The sequence below is a fragment of the Sus scrofa genome, chromosome 2, assembly GCF_054392235.1.
Source record: "Sus scrofa isolate SSC_HxYL_T2T_F1_AM1 chromosome 2, Sscrofa_HxYL_maternal_Yorkshire_Landrace_v2.0, whole genome shotgun sequence".
Taxonomy (NCBI): domain Eukaryota; kingdom Metazoa; phylum Chordata; class Mammalia; order Artiodactyla; family Suidae; genus Sus; species Sus scrofa.
Window position 1 is genome coordinate 113,595,004 of NC_139384.1, and position 27,609 is coordinate 113,622,612.

Below are 27,609 nucleotides of genomic sequence, written 5' to 3' on the forward strand. Positions count from 1 at the left end.
CCAGGCTAACATTACAAGGTCATGCTCTGAAAGAACAGATGTCCCTCTGGGTCCTGCCCTGCCCTGACTCAGAAATAGGGCTGCACGTTTGTCTGGGGACCCTGCTCCAAGTTATAGGACATCCCACTTTCCCCCAAGGCTGGCCCCTCCCAGTACTTTTTGTATTATTACTGGAATGTTCTAACGTCTATGGGTATTTGCTATTAACCCCTTTAAGAGATAAATCCTGAAAGAAGTAAATGATACTGAGAGAACCCTCCCTGAGCCTTCCCTTCTCCCCAAGAAAGAAATATACACCCAGATATTGAGGTCAGGTCCAAGAACCCCAGCCTTCCTTCCTGGGGTTTGTTTGCCTTTTGGAGGAGGGACGACAGTCCAGAGTAACAGCTTTAGATCTACATTATTGTACCAGCCACATGGGAATTCTGAGATAATAAGGGAGGAAGGAAGAGGGAAAGTGCGAATGGGAGAGAGGGAGAACTTGATTGACCTGCACTGAGTAATAGTCCAAGAGAGAGAAAGAAAGAAAAGGGAAGCACTTATGTGGCATCTGCTCAGAGATTTTCATTACTTGTTCTTTCCATCCCCACTTGTAGCAACAAGTGCTTGTTTCACCTTGGTTTTCATCTACTTTGGTGCAAGTCTCTTTTGGGTGGAACAAATGAAGAGGAAAGTGTGAATGTCTCCTTGAAGTCTGTGAGAGACATCATTATGCACAAAGATGAGTTCTCACATGGGCAGGGACATTTGAGGTGAAGTACCTAGGGGTGAAGTTTCTTTTGGGTCTAGGAAAGAAAGGTGATACTATCTCTTGTCTCTGGGTCTTTATTGGGCCTCTTGTTTGGCACATTTGGCTCTTGGTCTCCTTCAGTATCCTGTGGCTGCTATGGAGAGTGAATTTAGGAGTCAGAAAATATACTTTTTCTCTTCTCTTAAATTTTCGAATATCCAGCAGGAATTCCGGAATAGGCTACTATCTGGCCCAATGCCCTGGAGCCTGTGTGGGATTCGAAGGCCAGGCTTCAGTATACATTTCTCTTTTCTGATATCTGGCCATGCTTTTCTGGGGAAACTAGTGAGGATGGTTGTGGCTTCTCTGTGAAGTCATGGGGATGTGTTATCGTAGTTATCTGTATTTCTCTTCATGACTAACATCAAGCATGTTACAAATTATAAAAGATTTATACAGGAATTGTGGGCCGGGAGGATGACCCCCAGGTTTTTATTCTTTATGTCCCAAACATTTTTTCTAAAGCTATAACTATTCAATAACATTTGAGGGAAGCATTTCATAATATAAGAAGAAAGTTTAATTGAAACATGGTTCTATAAGCCAAAAGGAATATAAAAATAGAAACTTTTGTTTCTGTTTTAAAAGCAACGAAATGTTGTGGTTTGGGTGGTGTATTTCTGAGAGCTAAAATGCGGATCATATTTATAGTGTAATTTTCTCAAACAAGATAAAAGCATGTTGAAGCACTTACCCCCGCCCCCAACCCACATTTACTCACTTGTTCTCATTTGTGGGATCATATCGGGGAAATGGATCATGGTCATTATCGTTAAAATCATAGCTAGCCTCTGGATCCTAAAAAAAAAACAAAACAAAACAAAAATAACACCATAGCATCATTCAAAAAGCAGTACTTTCCAAGCCTTCTAGCCCTGTCCCATTACCATACTACCTGATAACCGGAAAGCTTGCATTTCAGAGTTTCTGGCCCAGTTGCTGATCATTTATTATACCCATCAACCAGGCAGAGATGATGTACACAGAAAAGCAAGCAAATGTCCAATTCTCGGTGAATGTTACCAAAGCCATAGGTCATAGAAGCTCATAAGATATTAGAACCAGAAGGAGTCAGAGTTTATGTAGTTCAACCCCCTCATTTTCCAAATGAAAAATTGAAGCCCACAAAAATGGAATGAGTTAACTCAGCTATAGAACTAGTTAGCATTACTTTGACACTCATTTCTTAAGAATATAGGTGCAAGGAGCCTGGGGTAAGGCTCTGGTCTAAGTGATCTCCTTCAGCATCCCCAGTTACACTAAAATAAACATGTAATTTAACTAAAGAGGGTTAAGACTAGCTTCCAGGTCCCACCCCCTTTTTCAATCAGATTGCTATACTTAAACATCTTCCACATAGGAACTGTATTACCGCTATTGCTATTTCTCTATTATTTTCCAAATCTTTCAATAAGTCCTACTTTCTTTTAATCATTTTCATCTTTTCTTTGCCTTCCTGTTTCTTTTGCTCTTTAGCTGGGGAATGTTGATTGAGTGGAAGGGATGAGAAAAAGAGGAGAGGCAATTTTCAAGAGGAAAAACTGATCTAAAGACCTAAAACATTATGGAGAGCTTCATAAACAATTAAGTAAATAACTTTAATTTATTGATTTCCCATACCTAGTAATCTTTTCCCAGCTTGTTAATTTTTGCATTGTGTGGTATATACTTTGATGTGCATGAAAGGAATCACATTCATATAACTTTACAATGTGAGAGATATTGAGCCATAAGGGACTGAGGAGGAAGACTGTGCATTTGGCTTGATTTGATCATTTTCATGTCCCCAAATACTTAGTGGCATAGAGATAAATGGCTTTTAATAATTTCATTGGCTTAAGTGCCTCCTTTCACCCAAAGCACATGTGTTTGTATAATCCTGGGCTCCACTGAATTATTTCAATGCCCAGTGATACCAAAAAAAAAAAAAAAAAAAAAAAAGAAAGAAAGAAAGAAAGTTTATGTGCACTGGCAGGAGGGTGAGGAAAGTGGAAGAACTTTGAACCATCAGTCCCAGGGATGACATGAGAGCAGCCTCCTGCTTGAGGGAAGGAATGTCCTAACCGTGTAGGCCCTCCCTAAGTTGCAGCAATGGGAGGGCCCAGACTCACATAGTTGGCATAGATGTCTGTGTGATTCCACTCCAAGCCATCATCCAGTACAGTAATAACAACTCCTTTGCCTGTGATGCCTTTTTGCCAAACAGGTATCACATGGAGGTCCAGCTTGGGCAGGGCTGCAGTCATCCTAGTATCTTGCTAGTAAAGAAATAAAAGGAACATTGGTAAACTCAGGATTTGCTTGATGCAGAATGAGAACTGAAGCTCCAGTATGGAAACCCATCTTTCTTTTTCCTAGGGTCACTCTACTCTTTAGAAGAAGGCAATTAAGTGAGAAAAAAAAGTAAAAAGTTGAGGGTAGGACCAAGTGAATCATCATAGTGCTAGTCTTTTTCCAATCGTTCCAATGGAAATTCACTTGAAAGGATGAATCACCCTGTACCCCTTCTCTTTGAGCTATGTGGCTTTGAAGAAGTTTATCCCTAAGTTGCTTTCATTTTAATTACATGCTCGAGCTTTTCATTTACCAGAGCTTTATTTGATGCCCCGTTTCCATCTGCCCCCAAATCCCTAGCCTCCATGGCCACACCAAACATACTTAATTTTTTCTGGCTCACAGTTATTCATGGATGTTTTTATAACTTTTCTAAAAGAAAAAAGTAGAACCTGCAACACCCAAGAGGCTGTGGTCTCACTAGGACTTGCAATTTAACTGCCGGTTTCTCAGTATGAATGGTTTAGGGAGTAAGTTCTGTGATAGGAGATTTAGGATTTTTTCGAGTTACCTTTCCTGATAGTTCCAGTATGTGGACTGTAGGAAAGAAGAGCTGGACAGAAAAGGAACACAGATATGAGAACATCCCCAAGCATTTGAGATACGTCCTAGAAGAGTGCAGGTTTTAAGCGGAGTCAAAAAGAAATTTATAAATAAAAACAATCAAAAATATAAATGAATGCATTGCCCCCTGGCTGATGCCCCTCAGAAAGAGGTGGAGCAAAACAAAAATCGACTAGGCCAGCATGAAGCTGAGTCACAGGAGTCTAGAACTACACACAGTCTTGGCCAAAGCCAGAGAAGAAGTCCTTTCTATCACTCACAAAAACAATTACCTAGTGTGGTTGTTAACAGTCTCTGGAGCCCTGAATTATGATCCCAACTGCTAGAAGCCGTGTGATTTTGGCAAGTGAATCAATTTACTAAGTTCTCTATTTCTTCATCTCTTAAGTGGGCATACTTACTATATCTACAACAAAATGTTGCATGAGAACTAAGTTAATTCATGTCAAACATTTAGAATAGTGTTTGTCACATAGTAATGGACCAGTGTTAGCTAGTGAGTCTCTTCTGCTACATTGAGCAAGTACTGCTTAGGTTAATATTTCAAGAGGAATTGATCCCTTTTCCCATTCACTGTGCAACAAGGATGTCTAAGCCTTAGGTTATGGTTGTCATGAAAGTTTATCTTTTACATTATTCTCAGCAACAAATACTCCTATTAACGTGTATTACTACAGTAGAGGCTTAATATTAAAACAGAAGGAGAGCACTCTACCGGCAAGCAGGAACACTTAGAATTTCTCCACTTGATGCCTGCATTCCAATAAGGACTTGGTAACTATCTTAAAGGTACAATGGTTTGCAAGTCTAGACACTTGCAGCTAGCTGCATTTTGCCTTTCTTTGTGTTCTTCCTAAAGCCTAGATCAGAAATTCTTACCTGGAAGCACATAAGAATTACCACTTGGCTATAAATACTGAATTATGTTCACTGTAGTCTTTGGGTAATTTAAAGTGTTCTCAAAAGTAACTTTGATAAAATGTGATTTTTGCCATGAGTACTGTTTTGGAAACTCTCACTTGCAAGACATGATTCTTCTGTATTTATTCCAGATAAATTTAAGAAGATAAGAAAGCAACAACCCTTCCTCACATAGTAACTAAAGATCTGTATTTCAGACATTCTCACCTAGTAAAATGGAAGATTCAAATGATGGGAGGGCCCATCAACCCTAATCTCCAGGTAATACATCTCTCTGCTGAATTATCCATCATTTAAAAAAAATCAATTGTGCAGTCATAATAAATAACCCAGGTCCTGCACAGTCCTTCTGTAGGTACTTACCAAGTACCATTGCTGATTCCACATCGGATCATTAAAGAGATTTAGTGCTGAGTCTCTTAGAAGTGAACGTTTACTTCTCTCTTTTTCATACTGTTGTTCAGCCCATATCACCTACAAGGAGTTTTATAGCAAGAAAATCAACAGTCAAATAGCCACCTCTAGTGTAATCATCTTCCCTTTAACTAGCTCCAGTACCCTGTCCATCAGAGTTCAGGCTGCTCCACAGTGTTGTCGTTTGACTGCAGATCAAACTGACAGCTCAGTGAGATGAAGGGATTGCCCACTGAGGAGATGAGCATTTCCTCTATTATAGTAAAGTGTACCTTTAGGGGGAGGAGAAGTGGTCAGTGAAGTGATGATTCCTCAAATTATTTACACTGTGATTACAGTGGAAGTAAAAGTTCAGCCTGCTTTCATCAGCAAATGGACCCATTTTTATATTGAGGTTCCAGGGTTCTGTAGCTGAAAATTTGTCCATTTTCATGGGATGAGTCAACAAGCTAAGAGATCCTAGAGACTGCTGTTATGGTGCTCTTACAGCTTAATCTCTCTTTCTTTATACACAAAAATAGAAATCGAAAATGTGACAAAAGACAGAAAAGGTTCTGTGTCTTTGCAGATTTGAAATTCTGGTTCCCCTGTACTTCAGCCTCCTGCTTAAGCATATTTAACATGAGAAACAGATCCAGGGTGATGAATGAGCACTACTGACCATGCACACTTACCATTAATTTAGTTTCATGTATTATGCAAAGAGATCTGACAATACAAAAATTACCTTCCCCACATTTATGGCATAATCCTATTATACTTGAGGCCCTAAGAGGGTAAGGGGCTGCCTTGTGGTTATATTTATTATGAGATAATACCATGCTCTTATTTTGCTGGGCAACATAACTCTTTCCTATCCAAAACTTGTCCTCTCTTTTGTATACATGATGATAGACCAGTGTGTGATAGGATATTGTTAATGTGAGAATACTAATGAGTCAGAACCAAAAATAAAAACTGAAAAATAATTTGCAACTAAAGGATAAAACCATCCACTAAGACTGTCCTGAATTTTCAATTAGAAAATATATTGCAAATCTATTAGAAACATTGGGAGGGACTTGAGAGCTAGAAATTAGTCACTATAATTTATTTTTAAAGTGCCTGTGTTTTCAAGCTTAATTGTTTTGCCTCAAAATACCTCAGTGCTGGGAATATACTGCCTGCCATCTGAGTTGGTCTTTGGGAGCTGGCTGCTAGGGAACGAGTACTAATCTTTGAGGGCAAAAGTCACTTACAGTTGGAGATTTCATTAACAGACTTATAAAGATAGCTTATTGCTGCATTTCAGAAGGCTAATTTGAAAGAATATTATCCTATAAAAAAGAGCAATAAAATGAAAATCAAAAGCATTTTTTAAAAATGGAAGATAAGAAGAGGCACTCTGCCATCTGATCAGATAAATATCCAGTTGTTGGAAATAGTGTTATGATTAATGTCATTAACTCCAAATCCCATATTAATCTCTATAAGAGCAGACCAAATGGAACAGAACAAATTGGTGGTGTCCTTCCATTATGTATATAATAGGTATCATGTACTTAATTGTAAATAATTCTTTTGATTTGAAAAGGACATTAAAAATTATCTAGTCCCACTTTTTTCTGCAAGATTCGATAGGTTCTAGGATTTTCCCTGAAATAAAATTATTCTGGGGATAACTTTTTATAGGATCATATAGACTCTTTTTTTTAATGACATTATGCTGGAGAGTAAATTCTTAGTTCTTCATTATGTTTTGAGATTTTCCCCCAAATCAACTATTTTTTAAATTAAAAAAAATTTTTTTGGCTTTTTTTTTAGGGCCACACCTGCAGCATATGGAAGTTCCCAGGCTAGGGTTTAAATAGAAGCTGCAGCCGCTGGCCTATACCACAGCCACAGCAGCAAAGGATCCTAGCTGTGTCTGTGACCTATATCACAGCTCATAGCCAGATCCTTAATCCACTGAGTGAGGCTCAGGATCAAACCCACATCCTCATGGATACTAGTCAGGTTTGTTACTGCTGAGCCACAATGGGAATTCCTACATTTTTAACTTTTTTAAAAGTTTTATTGAAGTATAGTTTATTTACAGTTGTAATAATTTCTGCTGTACAACAAAGTGATTCAGTTATACATGTACACACATCCCCCAAATCAACTATTAAGGAAATGTCTAAAGAATAAAACTGGGCCATCTGTTCATTATATGAGATACTCTGAGTAATAATACCAGTTAGGTCTGTTCCATTCTATCCAGTCTTCTCCTATGAAGATTGGAAGGGAGGTCAGTTTGACTTCCTTGTGCAGTAATGTCAGGCATGCATTTAGGCAGACAAGGAAATACCTCTTGTTTTGTGAAGGACTATGCCTAGCCAGAATGCTGGAGGTTGTCCTACTTTCAGAGCCCACATACATTTAACCATCTGCCTTGGGACAGCAAAAGGAAGATTTCACTGGACAAGAAATGTATAAAGTAATGTTCAGGGCCTCTGATTTGGTCTTCACATCTAGCCTTCAACTTGAGTAAAAGCCAGCAATTGGTGGTGTGTGAGCAGCTGGTCTCTGTCCATGGTCCTGATTCACATTCCTGGTGTGGGTGTCATTACTTCTTTCATGTTTGAATACTGGTAACCCAGGCCGAGTCCTTCCCCACCCTCATAATTTGTCTCCTTTTTCTTCTTCTTCTTTTAAAATTCTATCAGTTGCACAACAAATATAATAGCAAATTTTTTACAGGGTTCATGAATTCCATGTAGTTTCAACAGTTCTAGCACCTTTCTGTCACTTACACTTTTCTTTTGGGAAAGTTGAAAGGATGTATTTTATCTCTCACAAAGGGTCCATAATTCTCCAGAGTATCCTAGTCAACAGAAATCATGTATACAGATATCAAGCCAGCCAGGACAAATTTCCACCAGTATGGCACATTCTTGAGCAAAGGCAGCATTGTATATGCAAAATCCAATACTTCACATTTCTATTTCAAATCAACATTTCTATGGATATGTTTGCTGACCTTGAAAACAGATTTCAAAGATCAGTAGGTATATTAGATATGCATGAAATTGGCCCTGAAATTTACCTATGTTTATTTTAGATATTTCTTCCTATTGCCTGATTATTGAATATTATACCTATCAGGACAAAAAGAAATGGAATGTTTTGGGTAAGACATTATAATACTTATGGAAACATTACCTCATGAAGACATGGATTTAAAGCTCCCTCCAAAATATTAGTTTTCCATATAACCAAATAAGATATAAATGGCAGATTTTTTTTTTTTTTTAGTTACCCTGAATGCTATTAAAAGCAGGGTTTATATATTATATTTCTTTGGCATCCCCACAATGAACATCAAAGTGCTTGGTACATAACAGGCATATAATAAAATGCTATCGATTAAATGTATTGTCAAACATTTTCATTAGTGCTGCTACTTGATTCTCAGTACTTATATTCATGCTCACAGACTGGATTTGTGATCTAACATTTTATGCATATAATATATATTTCATCTACATTATATGTTTATATATAAAAATTTAGTCAACCAATTCCATCCAATCCAGTTATTTTTATGTGCAAATATAACCCTCTGGAAACACTACAGACAAATTATTGTGATTACAATAAAAAAGAATCAAATTTGAAGTGCTTTTGCTCTTGTTGGCAATCATAAAGAAAGCAGGTAAATCAGGTTACTGGTTTGAAGACAAATGCAAAACACTTACACGGTCATCATCAGATAATCTCTTAGTGATATGAAGGGCACTCCTTCGAGATCTTCGAGGATGGCTTTTATGTTTGAATAAGTAGTGATTTTCAAGTGATCCTATCTATAAGAGAAAAAATTAAAATAAAAATCCTCTTTCTAGAATAAGTATATGTGAGTTAGATTGAAATCCATCTAACAGAGGCAGGCAACTTTTGTTAAACCCATTCCCCATATTTGAAGTTAACTTTTTTCTTCTCTAGGAAGGCACTGATAGAAGGCTTTCCTCTCTTCTCAGTGTGTTGAGTGAGATGAACCTCACAATATTATTACTTGAGCTCACAGCATACTTGAAAGCTGGTGATACTTCTGTTTCACACATTTCAGAGGAACTGCATTTGTTTTTCTAGGTGATATTATTGTGTAGACATTTCTAAAAAAATTACTCATTTTGTCAAATTTGTTCCATCAGAGAACATTAATTTGTGGAAAGGAAATCTGGCACTATAAAGGCAATGTCCCATTCGGCTAGGACAATTTGCTGTTGTTATAAAATACAGCCATTGAATCTATAGTGATAATTGTTATAAGCTGCTATTAGTGACCATTTGACTTCCCATAGGCCAGAGCTTTGAGGAAAAATCCAGCATGCCGCATTTAGACAAGTGTTCCACCTTAGAGTGTGTAAGCTTCTCTGGGTGACTATCAGTACATTTGGTCCATTCAGAACTCTTTACATCATTAAGGATAATGAACATTGTTATTCTTTTAAGCTAGTTTCCCTTTATTCAAAACAATATTTAATTTGAATCTACAAAGTACTCTAGCTGCCCTGTATTTTTTTTTAATTGAGACAATTGACAATGGGTTATTTCAGAAGAATTATATTCTTTAAATCGGTGGTTCTCATCATCCAGAGACTTTTTAATGGAGATGCTTAGGCCCTGCTTCAAGACTGAACCTCGGGGAATGAATCTGCTATGAGCTATAGGTGGAGCTGGGGAGAGAGAACAGTAGCCACATGAAAAGATCAGCAATGGTTTTGCTTCTGGTGAACCCCTCCACCCCAACCCCTATGCACCATCCTAGCTTTATCTTGAAGCCTTAAGGATAGTGATGTTAAGCATCAGGTTTGTGATGCTAAGTTAAGTGTAAACAAAGGGAGGACTAAGCAGAACCATAAAAGTACCTTCAGTCTTTTACAAATAATTATTTTTAAAAATTTGTTATTTATGCCATTTAAACTGGAAATGTGCATATGTAAATCATATGTAAATATAAAAAGGAATTTTCTCACTCTATTCTAAAGCCTCTTGTGACTATGCCATCCCTTCCTAAAAGATAATACCAAGAATACTGATTTATTGTTATTTATTTATAATTTATTTATTGGGACTTGAGATTTTTAAAAGACAATTACCATAATGAATGGTCCATGTATGGATATGTCTGGGGGCTAATATGTGAGAAAAGAAAGAGGGATTTATTTTTTGCTCTTTCCTCCAATCTCCTTCCACACAGTTAACAATGCTATTTAGCTGCCCCAAAGATTAAGTCACCAGGTTTTTTTGTTTGTTTGGTTTTTTTGTTTTTTTGTTGTTTTTTTTTTGTTTGTTTTTGCCCTCACAGCCAGGTGAGATTTCCATGATGTTCAGGGTACCCACAAGGGCAATGTCACTCACTCTTTAGATCCCAACAATTCCTTGAAGTTTCTGGACTTACCAATAAGCTGCCTTCTTTGTATCTCCCTGGTTTCCCACAAGCTGTTTTCTGTGCCTAGAGTGGCTTCCTCAATCTCATCATGCTCCCATGGCAACCTTTGACTCTTCTTCCTAAACTCTGTGCAAACGTTTCCTCCCTGGGCTGTGTTCTTTCACCCCTCCCCAATCCCTTCCATTTTCAATTCTTCAATCAGCAAGTATGGAGACTCCAGAAACAGCTTCTGTTACTACACCAATTATGTACAATTGCAGTCATTTGTAACTAAACCAATCTCTTGGGTCTTGATTCCTTGCAAGTTTCTTTTTTTTGACTATTACCCTATTATTCTTCAGCTCCTAATGCCGAATCTGGCATAGAACAAGGACTGGGTAAAAGCAAAAGTCTTGGTCTCCTCTTGGGACACAGAGAAGAGAAGTTAATTCGTGTATTGACTTTCCTGCTGGGCATTTCAGACAGTTTGGCTCATAAATTTGGAGAATGAAGCCTCTGGCAAGGAAAGGCGCATTCCCCAGCGGATTGATCTATGGAATCGCCAACGCCCACGCCGATTACTCATCCGTGACTGTAGCTGCATCTCTACCACCACCTCTAGAAAAAACGCGCCAAAATGTTTTACAACTAACCCCCCACCCCCCGTTTCAGTGCACAACAATTTACTAGGCAAAGAACGACGGGCTAGATTCTAACCCAAGGAAAAGGAAAGCTTAAAACTCACATGCCCTCGGGTTCACGTGAAATCACAAAGCTCAGCAGACCCCTTCCTAAAGCCTCAATGCCCCTCCCCCTCTCTTGCCCCACAGCTATCTGTTAACCCAGTCCTCACTTGGATGGGCAACAGTTTCCTTCATAAGCTGAAACCCCCAGAAAGCAATTACACATTTGGCTGAGGAACCAGAAAGAAAGAAATCCTTTCCCATCACTTCGGCATCTTGAACCTTCAGGGGAACTGACCAATCAAAGTTGTTAAGCTCGGACTTTGCAAGTTCCCAGTGAGATTCCGGAGCTCCTGGTAGAGGCACAGAGAGTTGGGTCCCTGTATTTCACCCTCCTCTTCTCCCACTGGCTTCCCAGTCCACTCCGCGGTCCACCCAGCCCGTGGGTAATGAGTCCTGGCCTCTGGCACATTCCCAACGCTCTGGGCATATCCTCAAGGGCTTCTGTGAATAACTCCAAGCTTGCTTAGCCCCCTAGAATCGGGACTTGGATCTGATGCTGCCATATTGAAAAGAAGGAAACAGTCGGCTCCTGACGCAGCCCCACTGAGTCCCAAGGGACAGAGCGCACTGCATCTCCCGAGGAATACTTGGTTGGTAAGAGCTTGCGTGCATCTCAAGTTCTGTGAACAAGCGTGGAGGGATTTTTTCCAAACTGCGCGGGAACGGATTTCATTTCCAGAGTGGACAACAAACAGCAAGAATAAGCTCTACCCAGCTGCAGCAGCTTGGTTCTGCCTGGCTGCGCCCAGCCCAAACAATAAATAATGCAAGCCTTCTCTCTCCAAGCTCGCGCCAGGGGCGAGAGCTGGAGAAGCTCCTGCTCTTTGCCACTGGGCTCAAGAGAGTGCAACCTGGGACTCCCACTTGGGAGATAACATTCCAGTCCCGCCAGTCCCCTTGGGCCCCTGAAAGTTTCTTAAAAGTGCGAACTCTTACCTGACCCAAAAGGTCATAGCCTAGCTCCTCCGCTATGGCCGAGGCTGCCTCTGGTCCCCCGGGGATCTCCGCTGCCCATTCATTCACAAACTGCCTCTTCGCTTTTACACTGTTTAATGCACACCAAGCGCAAAAGAGAGTGAAAGCAGTACACTGCAGAGTCCAGGCTCTTCGCTCCATGGCTCTCACACTCGCCCGCATACAATTGGAAAGGAGAGGGGGGACAAGAAGCAAGGTAGAAAAGCCAGAAAGAATTGCCCCTTCCGACCCCGGGCTCTGAACCACTTCTCTCTCCCGGTTGTTCCGAGACGAGATAGAGAAAGATAGAGAAGCGCAGGAGAGGCTGGGCGGCGGCGAGCGCTCAGTGCAGCGCTTCGGTCTCCCGGCTGAGTGGAGCCCCAGCCCTTCCGAGTCGGAATGGAAATGAGTGTTTACACGTCAAATCGACGAAAGCCATCTCTTGACGTCAGATCTACCTGAACTAAGATCTGGATGGTATTCCCGGCGGGGTGGAGAAGCGGCTAAAATAAGCAGGGAGGGATTAAGAAAAGGAAACGGTTGCCGGTATTGGTTAAGTCTTCTCCCAGTCTGACTGTAAATTCTGTAGCGGTGAGAAACACCTTCACTTCTCAAAGAGAGGTGCTCCGTATAACTACCAAAAAACAAAGCTTGGGAGTGCAGCCCACTTTCCTTCCCTTCTCTCTGTTTTCTTTATCTTTTACTTGATTATTTCCTGTGTGGGGGGAGGGAAGGAGGATTCTTAAAACGCCCCGTGAATATTGGCATCTGCTACGAAGAACAGGGCTTTTAATAAGTCTTTCAAGTCGGACAGAGCCTGGGAGGGCAGAGATAAAGAGGGAAGCTTCTTCTGCCTAGATTCTGACCGAAATTGCCTAGGAAAATGAGCATGTCTGGAAGACAATGTTGAAGTAATACTTTTAAAAATGCGTATTAATCATTCAAACTAGTGTATGTCCTTTCTCAACCTCAGTTAAACAATACCTAAAATTTTATCCCAGGTATTGCAGAACCCACTATCACCCCCTTTACAGTGCTTATCAGAAAAAAAAAATTAACACGCGATTTTTAATTTTTTTTATTCATATGATTTTTAAACAGAAAATTATTTTCTTTATTCATCAGCAAAGAAGTGTATGTAGGGACCCAAATGCTGATGAGTGACTTAGGGAGAGAAAGAGCAGGTTTCCTTAACTCTGAACTTTTCCATTCTTCCTTCTTCCTTCCATTCTTCCTTTGGTGTTGAACTGAAGCTATGCTGTTACTTTCCCATAAAATTCAGTTTCTTTCTGTGGAAGAAGGTTTTCCCGTGGGAAGAGAACAAGCAGATATCTAAATGATCCTCCCCCCACACCCCAGGAAAGGGAAATGGGTTCAGTGTCCTTTGTCAGCCTATTCTAATCCTGAGGGGTTGAACCTGGCGGGAAATGCTGGAAGGTGTAGTATTCAGCACTGAGGAATGGACAGCTCCATACGCACTTACTGCAGAACTGCCTTTGTGAGTTCTAATAACTGCGCCGCCCTTCTGCAACTGGCTAGAACCAAACTGTCTCTCTTTTGACCAGTGCCTTTCCATTTTTTAAAATAGAAAAATAGAAACTCGACTGCAGGGAAGAAGTATGATTAGCTCATGATCGTGACGGTTTGCGTCACAGCTCGCAGGAACGTGATGGATTCAGATCAAAAGTAAAACTGAGAGCCTTGTCTGCGAAAGATTTTTTTTTCCTCGCCCCCGCCCCTTCTTTTAAACTCCCAGCCGCCGGAGGGCGCAGTCTATTCTAGAGAAAGAAGGCAAGGGGTAAGAGTGGGAAGAAAGCATATGGGCTTGTGGAGAAAGGAAGCAAGAAATAATTACTGACAGGAAGCAAATCAGATGAAGGCTTGGTGGAGGATGAGGCTGAATAGTGCTAATTCTTCAATTGCCTTCATGTTTGCAGAAATGTGAATAGCTTAATAACTTCTTTAAACATAAATGTTCATACCAAAAACAAATGCCAACATGAATAAGCCATGTGATGCAATTAAGTCTATTACATTAATGTGCATAACTCTCATGAGATGCTGTAAAATGGGCTCATATTGATAGTTCTTCTGTTGGCTCTATAAATTCACATGTATTGAGTGTTGATGTCTGGGTGAACTGTCTTTTCCCTTCATGCTTAAGCCTGAATTGTGGCCTCAACCTCTCTAGGGTATTTCATTCTCACAGCAGACAGATGCCAATAGTGTGCTACCAAAGCAAAGGAAACTTGTGTAAAATGTTTAATAATGGTAGGAATGGTTAGAGCAGGAACATGTTTGCCCTTTCTTATTATTGTTCAAGTAAATCAGTTTGGCAGAGTGTTAGCAATGAGGCCAGTGTCTCATTAATGAAGCATTTGTCTTAAATTGAGCACTGTACATACACACCTGGCATAAATATTTGGTTGATACGCTTAGTAGTACAAACTAAATTCTCACAGTAAAAAGATAATATCCCCTTCCAAACAATATATATTATCTTTATTATTGTTATTTTATTATATATATTTTTACTGTGAGAAAAATATATATCAATAATTTATTCTGAATTATATGAATTTTATCCAAAAGGCCCTATTTGCCACAATTTCTGGAATGCAGAAGAAATGAATGTTTGCTAAGGCTAGGGGTGCTAACAGATGTAGAATCCATCTTCACTTTGTCATATCAAGGGTTAGCTCTATCCTGCTATGTGGATCATAGTAACAACCTCCAGGCCTATCAGTGTCATATTTCTGATCATGAATTAGAAGATACAATTATCACCCTTAAATTGGTCTTAACAGCATTTTATTCATCTGATTAATTTATATGGAAAACAGGATAATTCAGAAACCGAAGAGGACTATGTTTCTATTATGAATTATCAAGTAAGTCATGCCTTTCATGACTGCTCCTGGCTACCTAGTAAGAGAGCTAATCATTTATTAAATTTTCTTGGAGAATAATAAGAGCAAGGTTATTACGAACAGGCAGTAAGAGTATGTCCAGAGATCTATAGATTACCATATTTTTTGGTCTTGGAAAATAAAAATTTTAAAACTTTTGTTAGTATAAAATAAAGTATGTGCACTAAAGTGCACAAAACCATGTGCTTAATGATTTGTCACAACGTGAACACTGTGTAACCAACCATTCAAGTCAAGAAAAAGAGCATTTCTAGCCCTCCAGAATAATATTCTAGTATTTTCAAGAGCATAAGAGAAGGAGTAAAGAAATAACTTAGGTTTAACATTTTCCAGTTGTTATGTAGACTTAACTATTTCCTTTGGGTAATAGTAACTATTAACTAAAACAAATATGTACTTACTCTATAATTATACTAGAAAATATTTGGTAACAGAACATGTTATATAGGGAGGTCTACCTATAGCAGTGTTTCTCTAAATAGAAAGTAACAATATTTGTCTGACACACTAGGGTAAACCAGGGCCAATTTGGAAATATCTGTATGGGACTTGGTAAAGATATCCGTTACATTTTCTTTATATGATACAATTTTGACAAAAATAAAATATAAAACCCAGATAGGCATTCCCATCAAGGCTCAGTGGTTAACAAATCTGACTGGAAACCATGAGGTTGTGAGTTCAATCCCTGGCCTCGCTCAGGGAGTTAAGGATCCAGCATTGCTGTGAGCTGTGGTATAGGTAGTAGACACGACTTGGATCCCGTGTTGCTGTGGCCCTGGCATGGCCAGCAGCTACAGCTCCGATTAGACCCCTAGTCTGGGAACCTCCATATGCCATGGGAGTGGCCCTAGAAAAGGCAAAAGGACAAAAAAAAAAAAAACCTCAAACTTAGATAAATATATTAAAATTGAATATAGATAATATTAAATTGAGAGCTATGAACATACTTCCATCAAGATAGCTTTTAATCTCAGGTTTTATGCTTGAATGTCTATATACCATTTCTTTTTTTAATTTAATTTTATTTTTTATTCCCCCAGTACAATTTTTTTCTGCTATACAGCATGGTGACCCAGTTACATATACATGTACACATTCTATTTTCTCACATTATCATGCGCCATCATAAGTGACTAGACATAGTTCCCAGAGCTACACAGCATGATCTCATTGCTAATCCATTCCAAAGGCAATAGTGTGCATCCACTAACCCCAAGCTCCCAGCCCACCCCACTCCTTCCCTGTCCCCCTTGGCAACCATAAGTCTATTCTCCCAGCCCATGATTTTCTTTTATGTGAAAAGTTTCATTTGTGCCCTGTATTAGATTCTAGATATGTGATATCATATGGTATTTGTCTTTCTCTTTCTGACTTACTTCACTCAGGATGAGAGTCTCTAGTTCCATCCATGTTGCTGCAAAAGGCATTATGTTGTTCTTTTTTATGGCTGAGTAGTATTCCATTGTGTCTGTATACCACATCTTCCTAATCATCTGTCCTTGGACATTTGGGTTGTTTCCATGTCTTGGCTATTGTGTATAGTCCTGCAATGAACATGCAGGTGCATGTGACTTTTTAAAGGAAAGTTTTGTTTGGATGTATGCCCAGGAGTGGGGTTTCTGGGTCATATGGTAGTTCTATATACAGATTTCTAAGGTACCTCCATACTGTTCTCCATAGTGGTTGTACCAGCTTACATTCCCACCAACAGTGCAGGAGGGTTTCCCTTTTCTTTACACCCCCTCCAGCATTTGTTATTTGTGGACTTAATCATGGCCATTCCAACTGGTGTGAGGTGGTATCTCATGGTAGGTTTTTTTTTTTTTTTTAATCTATTCTAGAGCTGCTCCTGTAGCATATGGAGGTTCCCAGGCTAAGGGTCTAATTGGAGCTGTAGCCGCCAGCCTATGCCACAGCCACAGCAACGCAGGATCCGGGCCATGTCTGCAACCTACGCCACAGCTCACGGCAGCACTGGATCCTTAACCCACTGAGCAAGGCCAGGGATCGAACCCACAACCTCATCGTTCCTAGTCAGGTTCACTTCCACTGCACCACAACAGGAACTCTTCTCATGGTAGTTTTATTTGCATTTCTCTAATAATCAGGGATGTTAAGCATTTTTTCATGTGTTTGTTGGCTATCTTTTTCCTCGGAAAAATGTCTATTCAGGTCTTTTGCCCATTTTTCAATTGGATTGTTGGCTTTTTTCCTGTTGAGTTGTATAAGTTGCTTGTATATTCTAGAATTTAAGCCCTTGTCAGTTGCATCATTTTATATACCATTTGTAATCAGAACATTTGAATGTCAGTCTTCGAATTCTTTTTGTGTGTGTGTTTTTGCCATTTCTTGGGCCGCTTCTGCGGCATGTGGAGGTTCCCAGGCTAGGGGTCCAGTCAGAGCTGTAGCTGCCGGCCTACACCAGAGCCACAGCAATGCGGGATCCGAGCTGCGTTTGCAACCCACACCACAGTTCACGGCAACGCCGGATTTTTAACCCACTGAGCAAGGCCGGGGATCAAACCTGCAACCTCATGGTTCCTAGTTGGATTTTAACCATTGAGCCACAAGGGGGAACTCCGAAACATTTGATTTTAAATTTAGTAACTCTCTTAGTTCCTTGCCAAATTTACCATTGAAATTTCATAGGATGCTATAGATTTAGAATTTACCTAAATTTTATGTGTCTAGTATTACAAAATCATGTTGAAGGTCTAAGTTGAAAAATACGCATATTTTCTAGAGCTGTTACTATGCAACTTCTTTGCCACAAATGGATAAAAAATGTTTAATATATGGGAAGACTGATATTGGGGCCATCAGGTAAAGATACATCTTCCAACAGCCTTGCTTTTTCATTGTCTGTCCTCCCATGGCCAAATATGGGTGGGTACGCTGTGCTAATTAAGTACTTAGGACATGAACTTCTCCATCATACCCACAAATCCTTCTCCTATGATGAAAAGGGTCATGCCTGCTGCACGTTGCTGAAACATATGTCAAGGTGATAGACATTTGGCTTGGTTGAACTTGCTGCCTTGAGGTCAGATCAAAGAGTGCTAGGTATCACTAACTAATCATGATTGGCTAATAGCCAGTCTGGTTGGGTCTTTTCCCTAGGATCCCAGGATCAAGCTGCTTCCATGGCTTTCTCAAAGGATGAGAGAACTAAATATCTTGGAGGGACATCTATAATTCCACTAGTTGGGGAAGCTGTAATCTATAGAAATGGAGATAAGAGAATAATAAAGCAAAGTCTGTGTGCTGAAAGGCTCTGGCGTGGATGAATAATTATGAAGGACTGTAGTTGATTGAACTAGGCAAACACTTAAAGTCTTGAATTTAATATCGAATTGCATTATTAAAATTGAGGAAATGAGTGCTATTCTAATTATTGAATATGATTGGTCACTTCTAATGAAAGTAGATAATTAAAAGTAGTCATATACAAATATTAGCAATTTTTATTTCTTTAGCACAAGTTCTTTTAAGATACGCATTTACTGAGTAAGTTTTGAGATATGGTTGCTTTTTTCTCAGGCCATGTTCCTGCTTCCTCTGTGCTCTCAAACACTGCCATTTTCATATGGAAAACACAGCATATAAATGCTTTCTCTGTTCCTGAAGTGTATTTTTCTATGAAAATGATAGACCTCAACTATTGAAAAGCAGTCTTAACAGTTATCTGGTTCCTTGCTTCTCAAGGTGTTGTACGTATACCACATGATAGGCATCACTTAGAGCTTGTTAGAAATTCAGTTTCTCAGGCCCCATCACAAAACTACTGAATCAGAATCAGCTTTTCTAAGTCCATGTTGATTCATATACAATTAAAGTTTGAGAAGCATTGTTCTAATTAACAGCTCCCTAGCTACAGGACACTCCTCAGGAATATTCCTAGCAAATGGTTAGGTAATTCAAGGTCTCCCCAAACAGCCCATTCTTTGGTCTGGGTTGGCTCACATGGTTACAAAGACATAAATCTTCCCTCATTATCTGCCTCCAGTGATGCTAATTTTATCCTTTAGCACCAGATTGATAGTTCTCAATCTCTTTTCTATGTGACAGCTCTTCTGACTTTGAAGACAGATTATTCTATCTTGTCTTTTTTCTACTCTAGGTTAAACATCCTCAGTCTTTTTAACAATTTTGCATCCTGGTTATTTTTGTCTGCCTAGGATCTTTTTCATGTACTTTAAAAAATATGGCATTCAGAATTAAAGGTAGTATAAATGGTCAAATCTGTGTTGATTAGAGCAAGAATTTTACCTCTTTTTGGAAACTACCCTTCTGTCACTATAGCCTAAAACTAAGATAGCTTTATTTTTTTTGTTGTTGAAGTAACGGTTTACTAGAATTTCTAGTCACATGAGCTGCTATTAAGTCACATTTCTATCCTGACTTGCTTAGTTTTTATGTTTTATATCTGTGTGTATGGAAGCAGGGGACTAAGTGTAAGATTATTTTTTTCCTTGTTGAGTTTCAGCCTCTTAAGATGTTTGGAATCTTGATTTTATTATCCATTGATTTGTTCCTAGCTTCATGCTATATACAAATGTAGTCAGCTTCCCATTGGTATCTTTATTCAGGTTATTAATAAAAAGCTTTAAATTAAAGGAGAGAAGGCAGCCACTAGAAATTTCCCTACAAGTTAATAGGTTTAATAATCATTATGGTTTAGAACCAGTTACAAATTTACCTCACCAGTGACTGTTCAAAAGGATAGCAGAAAGACCTTGTCTCATGATATGCAAAAGTCCAGATATATAATGGCTATAGTACTGACTGTCTCAATGTCATGCGGGTGTCACTGATCAAAATTTATTTTGTGAGTAATACAAACCAAAATTTTAATACTTTGTTCTGAAATTGATGGTAGTCTACTGATCTAGTTCATACAACTTACTTTCTTTGCATTCTTGGAACCGAGAATTCTTGACCATCTCATCTTTCAGCATTGATCTTTATTCTGCTTTCTAATATTCCTCAGTGATCTTCGACACTGGTTCAGATGTCTCCTTTTTAGAATGAATTTATTTTTAATTGAAATTTACCTATTATTTGTTCCTTCCCCTTGGGTTGGTCCCAAGTAGTAGTAGTATAAACAATATCATCTGATACATGTAACATTTTATCTGTCAAGACAAAATTTGTCTTGGTTGAATCAAAATTATTTTGGTTTCAAAAGATAAAGGGCTACATTCTAACTAAAAGTGGCTTAAGCAAGAAAGGGGAAATATGTTGGCTTATGTTATTAAAGCATGAAAAAAGAAATATAAAACTGGCCCAGGAGACAGAGATTTATATAGTAGTATGGAGTTCCCTCCTCACCCCCTCTGTCCTCACTTCTCAGCTTCTACATCTCTATAGCTCTCATTTCTCGGACTTTCACACAGAGTAACACACATGACTTCTGGTACTTCTGGCATCACAGCTTTCTAGTTTATAATACAATATGTAATACATAATCCTTTCCATCCTCAACATGAAGTCCCAGAGCAAAACTATATTCACCCTGGGCAGGAAGTTTTAGTGTTGTGATTGGCCAGATATGGGTATTTAAAAATGGGTGAAGGGTATTAGCTTTACTGTGCCTTGCAGTCACATCATTATTTCAGTGTTTTCAGTAAGGATAGAGCAGTTTCCCAAAGGAATCATGAAGTGGAGATCCCCATAATAAAGGAAGAAAAAGTATTTAGAAACATAAACGATCACCATTTCCTTCAGCCGGCAGAAATCAAGTAAAGAACAGGCATTGACAATTCATATTTTCCTATTCTGTGTGCTACCTCTCCTGAGGTTCATGCATTTAAACACCATTCAACATTTAAAAGCAAATATTAGAGTTCCTTTGTGGCTCAGCAGGTTAAGGATCCAGCGTTGTCACTGCTACAACTTGGGTTGCTGCTGCGGCATGGATTCAATCTCTGGCCCAGGATTTCTATATGCCATGAGCATAGCCAAAAATAAAAGCAAATAGCAATGTTGAATTATTATAGCATGTAATAGGTTTAAATTCTTTAAAATTGTATAAAGAAGACTTAGGGGTAAAGTTATAAAAAAACAGGATAATATCTTCTCTAACTTTTCATTTTGAAATAATTTTATATTTACAAACAGTTGCAAAAACAGTACACAGAGCTTTTATATATCCTTCACTCAGCTTTCTCAAAGGTTTTTTTTTTTTTTTTTTTTGTCTTTTTTGCTATTTCTTGGGCTGCTCCCGTGGCATATGGAGGTTCCCAGGCTAGGGGTCGAATAGGAGCTGTAGCCACTGGCCTATGCTAGAGCCACAGCAACGCAGGATTCGAGCCACGTCTGCAACCTACACCACAGCTCATGGCAGCGCCGGATCGTTAACCCACTGAGCAAGGGCAGGGACCGAACCCGCAACCTCATGGTTCCTAGTCGGATTCGTTAACCACTGCGCCACGACGGGAACTCCTCTCAAAGGTTTTTATCTTAGGTAGCTATGGTATGATTAGCTAAACTAGGACATTTAATATAATACAATACTACTAACTATTCTACAAACCTTCTTCAAGTTTTCTCATAAGTAGACTGGAGTTATGTATTTTTTAGTAATAAGTGATGTTATGTTGTTTTCACACCTTGTCTCAGGAGGTCCAGATATCCACATGTCTAATTACTAGTGATGCTGTCTGATCACTCAAGTAAAGTGGAATTGGCCAGGTTATTTTCCACTGCGAAGTTATTTGAGAAAGACGATTTCAATGCAAAAATAATTATTGAAGTCATGATGGAAAAAAACCAAGATCCAAATTTATTTTTTTTTTTAGAAAATGAAAATAATTTCACTTCCATGGATACTTGTAGTTATAATCCTCATTTTTAATTTCACATGTCAGGAGATTGCTTTTCGGGCTCACTGGTTGTATTTCTTGCTGATCATATCTGGGGTCACTGTTGGCCCACTCTTAAAATCACAGTTAGATACAATTGTTTTTCCTCGCCTGTTTACAGCAGTTTCAGTGCAATCCTTCAAGAATTACATTTGTTTAAACAATGAACAGATTAATTTCAGCATTCACTGGAGAGAAATGAGAAGCAAAGGAAAAGTTAGATTCAGTCCATTGTTGTTTATCCCTCAGTGGCCCTGCTGGAAAGAAAGCCTGAGGCTGACCAATCCTACAGCTTGATGGGGTGTTGGGGGTGAGGGTTGGGGGGGTGGGATGATGGGGCGGAGGAGGGTCTTAAATTGTGTCCCCCCTAGCACAGACAACTCAGTTCTTAGCTGCCATCGTTCGTCTCTTTGACCACCACCAACTGACTGGAGAGAGAAAACAAATCTGGGAAAGCAAAAGCATATTACTTTAAACGTTCTAAATTGGTTTCTGACACTTAAACTCAGGAAATGGCTCATAAAAATCTGATTTTCTGACTTCTTTTAAAAACTGGAATATATGGGTCTGAATCCCCACAGTTCTCAGACACTGAGACAAAGTTTCAATCTGTAATCATGTTTGCCCCTACTTTTTTTTTTTCTTATGATAGAGCTCAAGTATCTTTAAATCTGTCCCAAAGTGGAAAAAACAAAATGTAGTAGAAGACAAATATTTGAGAACAACTTTTTCTTTTGCCTGACTTACTCTGTTCAGTTATTGTATCTGCCTCTCTCCTCTGAGCATTTGTGTCTGCAATACTTTCCCAGCAGCCTCCTGCAGACTCTTTTCTATATTGTTCAGATCTGACCACACTGCAGCCATAGCTCTTACTCACAAGAGAGCAAAACTCAGCAGGTCCAATATCTTAAGTAAACATGTGTTGGCCAGGTCTAGGTTGTTTTATCCCAGAAAGAAACTAAGAGGCAGCAAGAGTTCATTCCCAGCCTATGAACCTGGAAAGGAGATTGGTTTGTGGGTTGTGTGGCGGGGTGGAGATAGAAGGTGTGTTAGCAAGGCAAAGGGATCTGTTTGAAGCTACTTGTGTTCCTCTGACTCTCCAATCTAAATTAATCAGGTTTCTAGGGTAGGGCCACACCTATGCATGGGGAAATGTGGGGGTTTGGCATTGGGAAAGCTGTGGGAAAATGGGTCTGAGAAAGTGTTTTGGAGTGTGGTGGCTGGCCATCCGGTTTCTCCTTTCCTGGTGCTCTGTGGCTAGCGAAAGCAGAAGCAGGTCCTTTAATTTTATTTGTGAGGTTAGTTGAAACTTGTCTGGAAAACTGGCACCATTTAAAAACTGGCCCAAACTCTACCTGGACACTTTTGAAAAGCCGTGAGCGCAGAGGTAAGAGCAGAGTCTAGAGCCACATTTGGGCATATTTTTGACACTTCTGTGCTTTAGTTTCTTCATTTATAAAAAGGGCTACAATAGTAAGCTACCTGATATAGTTATATATATACCTAGTATAAGTAAGTAATTATTTTTGTTGAGAAAAATAGCACCTTGGGTATACCATTTTGTTATAAAAGTGTTTTTCATCTGGGGAGGAGGTTATGCGGTTGTGGAGGTACATTGGTTGGGGAAATGATTTCAGAGCTTAATTGTGTCCAGCCTGGTGCCCAATTCTCCCATCATTTTCTCCTACTTTCCTACTCACTTGTGTCCCGTGTGTTCCCCTTCTGCTTTTATTTCTTTCTATCATAAGCTTGCATATTCTCAGTTGGTTTTTCCCATAGTCCCACTGAGAGAAGCAGGATAGATTTGGTTAGGTCCAGTTCGCTGAAATGTGGAAGAATGAAGTAATTTACCCATGGTTCTTGAAGCTGATCTCACACATTTGACTTTGGGTACAAGCTCCTTCCTCTTGAGCACATGGCATTTGATTTCATGAGGGAGAATAAATAGTGATCAAATTAAGGGTGATGAGAAGACCTAGAAAGTTGCTTCTCTAAACACAGTCTCTAAAAATGGCACTTGAAAAAAATAAAGTACTGTATTGACTTGATATGCTAAGTTGGATGGAAATGCATTGTGTGAAAGCTTAGCCATTGTGTCCTACCATCAGTATCGGGAGTGGTAGTCATATCTTGAGGCACACAGAGAAAACAGTCAAAGGGGGTACCTTATTAGAAAGATACATGTATCCCAATGTTTATTGCATCACTATTTACAATAGCAAGACATGGAAGAAACCTAAATGTCCATCAGCAGAGGATTGGATAAAGGCAATGTGGTGCATGTATACAATGGAATACTACTCAGCCATAAAAAGGAATGACATAATGCCATTTGCAGCAACATGGATGGACCTAGCAATTATCATAGAGTGAGGTAAACCAGACAAAAATACAAATATCATATGATATCACTTATATGTTGAATCTAATAAAAAATGATACAAAAGAACTTATAAAACAGAAACACAGATTTCAAAACCAATCTTATGGTTACCATTGGGGGGAGGGTGGTAATGACATATATACACTACTGTGTAAAATAGATGATTAACAAGAACTTACTGTATAGCATAGGAAATCTACTTGTTTGTAATAATTTATATAGGAAAAAAAGAATAGATATATGTATAACTGATTCATTTTGCTATATACCTAAAACTAAAACAACATTATAAGTCAACTATACTCCATTAAAAGTAAAAAAATTTTACTTAACCCCTCCACCTTGTCCTCCTGATATTAGAACCAGCCTATGATTCTGTGTGCATAATCGAATAGTATCACAATTACGTCATTTTCCTCACTTCGTGTGAGAAGGTTTAGATCTGGCCCATGTGTACCAGATTATAGGAATATATTGATAACTGGCATATATATGGTACTTTATACTTTTCATAAGAATTTCACATCTACTAGCCAATTACACCAATATCAACTGTCCCATTTCACAGACAAGTAACCTAAGTCATAGGCAAGTGAGGCCACCAGATTTTGCATAATTAATCTGATAGAGCTGAAAAAAACACACACACACACACACAGAAGTGAGAATGCAGGCCTGCAGTGCTTCTATCTCCATTTGCATGGAATATTTTGATGTTTAATAGTTTAAGCAGTTGAAGCAATGAGTATTCTCTGTCCCTAACTAGAATTGTTAATAAACACAATTAACCTGAAACTTCAGCTTCCTTATCCATGAAGTAGGGGAAATAATACTGACTACCATTTGTGAGAACTGAAGGTGACTCAATCCTGTCCATCACTTAGAACACTTAGAATGTGGCACGTGGTAAATACTCAGGAAAATCTAGCTGTCAAGATCCCTGATCTCTCTTCTCTAGTGATTTTCTTGGCGTTGCATCAAAGAGAACTGCCCAAGGTTCGAGATTACTCCTAGAAGCACCATGTCACTGGGTTTATATTATCTTAAAATATTATTATCCTTTGCTGCTTTGGCCAGACTGGAAGCTCGAACAATAAATGAGTTAAATTGGACCACATCCCTGGCATGAGTACCCAAGCATATTTGGGACCAGTAATTTTCAAAGGGTTTATTTTGCATAAAGCTCACCTGGGGTGCTTGTTTAAAATGCAAATTGCTAATCATCCCTCCTCCCATCCCAATTCTTGGATAGCATGAGGCCTAGGAATCTGCAGATTTTACCCCTCAGAGGTCATAAGGACCACTCTGAAAGGCCCTTAACCTGGTTGGATCCTACCCCACTACTGGCTACTGCTCCTGCTTCTCTTCCTTCTCTTTCTTCTACTCCTTCTTTTCTGTTTTTGTCTTGGTGATCGTCATCCTTTTCTTCCTCTTCTCTATCTCATTTCTTCCTTCTCTCTCTTTTTTTAGCATTTCAAAATAGACTGCCTGAGGTTATTTTCCATTATTAAGCCGGCTCTATTATTATCACTTGAGAGAAAATGCCACTGAACCTGGGGGAAAAATACAAAGTAATTACTCAAAGGAAAAATAAAATATGTGTAACTTCCCTGGAGCCAATTAGGAAGACACTTATTAAGTTGAAGTGGTCATTTGCTCTAGCAGGGCTGTGGGGCTCTGGCCCTCTCACAATGAGTAAAATAGCTCATGTTTTCTTTCAGAGCTTATTAATGTTAGACCCAAATTTAATGTCCTAAGTTTTAAAGTCTTCCTTGTAAAGATGCATAACTAGATATAGGATTATTTTCCATACAATCCAATAGGAATCTTATTTATTTTGATCTTTTGCTTCAAGTCAGCCAGGTACTCCAAGAAAGATGTTCTCAGCCCTTACCCCACCCCTCACCTTATTGCACCTAAGTGCTGAGAGAAGAGTGCCAGGTGCCAACTATGAAAGCCGTTTAACAAAATTATACTCACCTATTTGGACACTGTACCTGTAGAGCTTCAAAGAAAGTAGATATTTAGCAGTTACCAGCTTTTAAAGACATATAAATAGCTAATCCCTAGCACTAGTTTCAAAATATTTTTTAGCCCAAATTATAGATTTGATGATCAGTGCTTGTCAGTTGTTGCTGCACATTAGATTTATTTTTTATTTTTTATTTTTATTTTTGTCTTTTATAGGGCCGCACTCAGGGCATATGGAGGTTCCCAGGCTAGGGGTCTAATGGGAGCTGTAGCTACTACTGGCCTACACCATAGCCACAGCAACACAGGATCTGAACCGTGTCTGCAACCTATACCACAGCTCACGGCAACGCTGGATTCTTAACCCACTGAGCAAGGTCAGGGATTGGAACCACAATCTCATGGTTCCTAGTCCGATTCGTTAACTACTGAGCCATGATGGGAACTCCTTGAATAGCTTTTAAACAATGCTAATGCCATGGCCCCATACTCAGAGATTCTGATTGAACTGGTGTGTCACAGAGCATGCTAGGAATTCTTCTGAGCACCAAGAGATAGTTATTCAAATACATGGATCAGATTCTCTTGACAGTTGCAGCCCTCTGCTCATCTCTGCAAGGCATAGGTAGAGATTAAGACTAGAGGAAGGTAAGGCAGAGAACTTTATGAACATTTTGGTGTCAATTCCTGTAGAATTTAGGAAAAGTGAAATATTAGGTTCAGATTTCTTCTTAATTGCCTTGATTCTCCATTTCATTTTGCTAGGCTATACTTGAGCTTATCAAAATACTCAGCATCTAATAGCATCTGGACGTTCAAAGGCATTCCTAGTGAATTTTAGCCATTGAAGGAAAGAGGGTAGAAACCAAGTCAAGTCCGCTGGTCAATAATTTCTCATGGCTAAATCAGAGTAGTCATAGAAGCAGCCACAGGAGTTGAGAGCTCCTTCACCCCACCTCACCCTTTCTGGAGCTTGTAAAGATCAACTGGAGCTATTTACATAAAGAGGCTGTTCTTTGCACTGGTCTTCATTTCTGGCTTAGGCCTTTTCAGCTCTCATTGAATCATACTGAGATCATGATTGCCAATATACTTCCTGTACAGATTTTTTTTACTTTGTAGGTGCTAGGCATAAAATTTGTTTAATTTAGAAAGATCGCTAATGTAATTCTAGTGCTCACTGTCTGCCTGTTTGTTCTGGGAATAAACTTATCCTGTTTTCTGTATTTTAAAATTTAAAGGCCTTTTAGAAATTGAATTCTTTTAATATCCTGTTGCAAAATCTGCTGGTGTATGTAATTTAAAACCTTTCTTCCAAATATTTCTACTAAATAATTGTTTATA

The 27,609-nt window shown here is 39.0% G+C and overlaps 1 protein-coding gene and 1 long non-coding RNA gene across 2 annotated transcripts in view; one reads left to right on the forward strand and one right to left on the reverse strand.

Annotated features, from left to right (window-relative positions):
• Positions 1-12,516, reverse strand: part of PCSK1 (proprotein convertase subtilisin/kexin type 1) — a 46,103-nt gene extending 33,587 nt beyond the window's left edge. Inside the window, 5 exon segments of the mRNA NM_214038.2 lie at positions 1,512-1,588; positions 2,902-3,048; positions 4,973-5,083; positions 8,743-8,847; positions 12,098-12,516. Of these exon segments, the coding sequence (NP_999203.2) occupies positions 1,512-1,588; positions 2,902-3,048; positions 4,973-5,083; positions 8,743-8,847; positions 12,098-12,277 (620 nt within the window). The 5' untranslated portion in view covers positions 12,278-12,516.
• The window catches only part of LOC106508433 (uncharacterized), a 268,215-nt gene that overhangs the window by 45,329 nt on the left and 195,277 nt on the right, over positions 1-27,609 (forward strand). The gene's annotated exons all lie outside the window — the stretch shown is intronic.